Source organism: Atta cephalotes (genome assembly GCF_000143395.1).
Source record: "Atta cephalotes unplaced genomic scaffold scaffold00001, whole genome shotgun sequence".
Lineage (NCBI taxonomy): Eukaryota > Metazoa > Arthropoda > Insecta > Hymenoptera > Formicidae > Atta > Atta cephalotes.
Genome location: NW_012130065.1, coordinates 9,270,512 through 9,275,535, shown reverse-complemented (window position 1 = coordinate 9,275,535; position 5,024 = coordinate 9,270,512). Strand labels below are relative to the sequence as shown.

The window sequence follows — 5,024 nt, the reverse complement described above, 5'->3', positions numbered from 1 at the left end:
AAGCCTTTAATACAAATTCTATGAATATATAGAAATCAGAATACAAACTCTATGAATATATTTAGAAATCAGAATGCATTTTATAATGTAGTAATTCTGCAGATTCTGAAAAAATATAAAATATTATACGCGCAACTATCTACGCAATTGCCTATGCAATTAGTCCTAAAAAATTATCTCACGTATTAATAAATGATTTATGAGAATAGAACTTCTCTGCCTTATGTATGCTTCTATCAATGTATATGTTTTCAAAAAATACACAATGTACATCTATTAATCGTTTATTAATCATATTTAATTATAATAATAATCAAATTGAAGTTGATATTGTTTAAATAAGTGTCAAAGAAATTTTTGTGTTTAATTATTACGACTTTTAAATCTTTAATATTACATATCTTTATAATAAAAATTGAAATTAAAATTTCTCGTCGTAATATATAATATATATAAATAAAATTATTTGAAATGTGATGTAATCTCTATTTATGTAGCTCTGAAAATTTATGAAAATCTTTTTAAGTTACTATAATTAAAAAATTATTGAATCAAGTTAATTTTCACTTAAAAAAATTAACTCCAAATTATTATTTATCGTTACAAGTATCATTAAATATAGTACGTAAGAAATTAAGTAATGTATTTAAAAAAATTTATACATAGAATTGTATACTTTTAAGCATTTAATCGTAATTGCTAAATCTTCTATATTATAGAAATTCTACTTTAATTCACTTTAATTCCAAAAATTGATGTTTCTCCTTTTTTTATACTTCTATTCAATTATAATTCTATTCTTTTTATAATTCTAGTTGTGACAAATGTTCTCATGAGATCCGTAACAAACGAGTTATCAACATCGCATAATATGTCAACACTCAAACAGCCATGCAAATTTTAAGTAATTATATTTAATTTTAATTTTAATCTTATTTATTAAATTTTACATTAATGAATCAATGATTATTTAGTAAACTTATTAATTTAATGGACATTGACATATGGAACATGCGAATGTGACTTATTCAAATACATATTATTCACAGTTCAAATTACGACGAACAAATATGTAAATTAAATCAAACAATCTAATACTTAATTTTATATTTAATTAATGTATATATTTTAGTCTTATCATTAATGTATTTACTGAAAAGTATTCAAATTAAAAGGATTGAAACGTCTATTTCCATTATATACAATAAAACGTAATTGCAATAACATTTAGTATCGGCTCTCAAAGGCTTTTTATTTCTTATTGATCTTCTGTAAACATTTTGCATCTGTACATATATCACGTGGTTTTTTTATTAAGTAAGATTTGTATAAAATGAAATAACTTCATTGATAATTTAGTATATCAAGTTAGTACATCATAACTGTGGAAACAATGTCTCAGTTAAGCAGTATCGCATTAATCATTGCTATGAACGTACTGCTGTATGTTCTTGCAGTGGAGCGCTATACCGATGAATTCGATAGTGTAACTGATGTTGACGCTATTCTCCGTAACGATACTCTACGAGATGAATATCACAAATGCTACATGAATACAGGACTGTGTAACACAATAGCACAGAAGAAAGTAACAGGTATCTATGTGTATGACACTACTATACAGTATGTACTGTATAGTATGTATTGTAGAATTATTCTTTTTTCTTTTGCGAGAGAAAATTTCTTTTTGATATAATCTTTTTGATATAATTTGACAAAATCGATTTTTCTTTAATGTTTAGGTATCTAGTTTTCAAACAATCTACAATATAAAAAAGAATTTGGCGTACTAAACTCAAAAAGGAAAAACAAATGTTAAAATATTAGATCGTGGAAAAAATTTCTTCATATTTAAAAAAAATTTTTTTGCGAAAGTATTATTGCGAAATTTTCGTTACAATTATATCATTCACTAAAAGAGTAAAGTTTCAGTTTTAAGAATCTATTTTTTAAATTGCGATGATTTTTATCAGAGCAATCGAAGTCAGAATACTCCTTTACTTAATTTGAAAAAAGAACATAAAATCACATTTTCAAAAAATTTTGTAAGTACAGCTTCAAGATTTCAAGATACGTAGTCGAAACTTTTCGTAACATTTTTTTGGGCTCATAAAAAACTCTCAAAGTAAAAAGAAAATTTTTCATCTTTTTCAGCTTATAGTTTTTTAAATGTAAAAATTATCAAACTCATAAAATATAGTAACCTTTCGAAAGTAGAGATTTTTATAAAATCCTTTTTTTTTTAATTTAAATTTCGATCATTTTTGACGAAAATATTATATAAACAATTTTGAATTAAAAAATATGAACTTTTTCCCCGACTCAATAAGATTTGCAAGTTCTTTTCAGACTTTAACAGAATTTTGATCTATCGCTTAATTGTAAATATGTATAAGATATTCGATTTAATATGTCTATGTTGATATCTCGGAACCTAATTAAAGTTAGACGAAAAGTTAATAAGCTCTTGAATGGGATTATTGAGATGATTTGGTGTGGTTCCCACACCACACAAATGCTTATCTCTGACGAAATTTTGTGGAAAAAAGGTCCTTATGAAAATCAAAATCGGAGTGTAAATCTGATGTAACGGGAGAGTAACAATAGCGTAAACAAAACTTCTAGAAGATGAAAATTAAAACATCAAAATATAAAAGAAGTGTAAATGCTTCTTTGACATTTCATTGTTTTAATTTTCGCCTTCTAGAAATTTCATTCACGTTTCTGTTACTCTTCATCACTATCCGATTTACGCTCTAACTTTCATTTTCATAAGAGGGGGGGAGGGAGTAGTCAAATTTTTCGAGTACAGTTTAAATATTCTAAAAATGATATCAAAATAATTCCCTTAAAGAGTTTTTTTCATTTTTCGTCTATTAATAATTGTCTCGATATATCAGCATGGACATATTAATTGAACAAAAATCGGTATTTACTGAATGATAATAATTTTATAAAAATCTATTGTAATTTTATAAAATCAATTGTGATCGTAATATCGAAGATGAACTCTTAATATTAAAGGGTATTTAGGTATATTGGGATTTGATACATTTGCTAAGAAAAGTAAAATTGATTATCTTGAATTAAAGAATAAACAAAAAATAATTTTTTTTAATTTCAGAAATGTTCGGCGAAGCTGTCCTAACTAACTGTGAGAAATGTAACGAAACGCAAAAAGAAATGTTGAAGAAGGTAATAAAGTGGTATGCAAAGTATAAACCCGAGATATTATTAGAAAAACTTGTGAAAGCTGGAAAAGATATGAAGCAGAGAAACGCTAATCAATAATTGACAATTGCTGGATATAAACTATCGTATTTCTCGATGTTGAGAACTAATGAAATTAATTTTTCATTAATACTTATATTATAATTCAAAATAATAGCTTAGAATATTAATGTATGTTATTTATAAAAGAATAAATAATACTTATTAACTATATTATGGATTTCTTTAATTATCTTTATAAATATGGAATTTTCTTAACAAATAAACACTCATATTTTGTTACAAATATCAATGTTTTAATTTTAAGGATAAAATTTTTTTAAAGAGATATTGTATCGCGTTCGTTTTTTATGGGGATAAATTATAAAATCATGGATATTTAAACGGAATGAATAATTGTCGATCGCACATTTGTTTTATTACAAAAATGGCAGTTATCACAAAATGTAATAAACATCACAGAAAATTATAATATTAAAATATTAAAATATATCAATGATGGTACTACAGCAATATACATAGATATATTTATAATTCTCTGTATAAGCGTATAAGTGTATAAATTAGTTAATAATTAATATGTCAACGTTCATTAAAATTCTTTGCATTCTTCATTTGACAACCACGAAACCATTCTGGATCTTGTTCCAAATTGAATGCCTTACGCTGATAAAATTGTGCTAACATAATAGATCTTAGTCTTACTTCACTAAGTGGAACAGAAGGATAATCATCAAGACGCCAACCATATATCCAATTTGTACAATCAGGAAAATAGAAACGCTTCTCCGGAGGTTCTTTAAATCTAAAAAATTCCAAAAAGCATTTTAAATTAATTAATTAATCCTTTTCAAGGATTGTGCGCGTATTTGACTTGTAGATACCTTTTAGTTAGATAGTTATGACTAGTAATAAAAGTTGGAATTCCTTTCTCATAAAGTATGGCTCTTACATCGGGATCAATCGGTTTCATAATATCTATATTGATAGAACCGTTGGATTTAGGTGGCCTCCATGTGGGTAAGGGCTTGCGTTGTATCTACATATGTATAAAATTTTAAAGAGATGATTATAAATCAGCAAATTGTAATTACATATGATAGGTTTATCTACACGTGCTGCTTCTCGTTTTTTAGGCTCTGTAATTATTTCTTTGGCACGTTTTATAAATTTCGGCTCTCTTAGCTGATCTATTAATCGTTGTTGATTCTTTAAAAACCATTTCATCCGTATTGCATTTTCCTTTCTTATCATTTCACTGTGAAATAATTGACAACGAGCATCGCACACATCACTAGCAACTTTTGCCATATTTCAATTTTTTAATTTAAATAAATTAGGTGCTTATTATAAATGATTTACATGTCCATCAAAAAGTATTTTAAAGAAAATAACTCTGAAGTAAGATTTCAAAATATAACTGTTCTCAAATGTTTTTTCCTTTCTTCATACACTTGTAAGAAATCGAGAATAAAGCAACGAATTAAACATGAAGGTACACCATAATACTTTGTAGAATGATTTATTTACATCATTATTATGTATAACGCGTTTCACTGTGTTACACAAACTCAATATGTACTTATTATATACTCTACATTATTTATATTTCTTCATAGCATTCATCAATAGCAGTGGGAGCATATATATTGATTATATACATTTTGTTTTTTTTTTTTCAAAAAATAAGCACTTACTCATAAAGAAAAACCGTAGAAAATATTAAGTCGATCGTATACTAATATGTGGCTATTATGGGTAATTCGTATAAATAAATTTTTAAAAAGAAATTG

At 25.6% G+C, this 5,024-nt stretch overlaps 2 protein-coding genes across 2 annotated transcripts; one reads left to right on the top strand and one right to left on the bottom strand.

The window, feature by feature from the left end:
- Positions 1-1,393: 1,393 nt before the first annotated feature.
- Positions 1,394-3,291, top strand: LOC105618523. Its single transcript, XM_012200059.1, has 2 exons — positions 1,394-1,595; positions 3,125-3,291. The coding sequence occupies exons 1-2, from the start codon at positions 1,394-1,396 to the stop codon at positions 3,289-3,291; spliced, it is 369 nt and encodes a 122-aa protein (XP_012055449.1).
- Positions 3,292-3,813: 522 nt separating this feature from the next.
- Positions 3,814-4,542, bottom strand: LOC105626345. Its single transcript, XM_012207650.1, has 3 exons — positions 4,330-4,542; positions 4,116-4,270; positions 3,814-4,036 (listed from the first exon to the last, which is right to left on the bottom strand). Exons 1-3 carry the CDS (start codon positions 4,540-4,542, stop codon positions 3,814-3,816), a joined length of 591 nt encoding a protein of 196 aa, XP_012063040.1.
- Between the last annotated feature and the right edge of the window lie 482 nt (positions 4,543-5,024).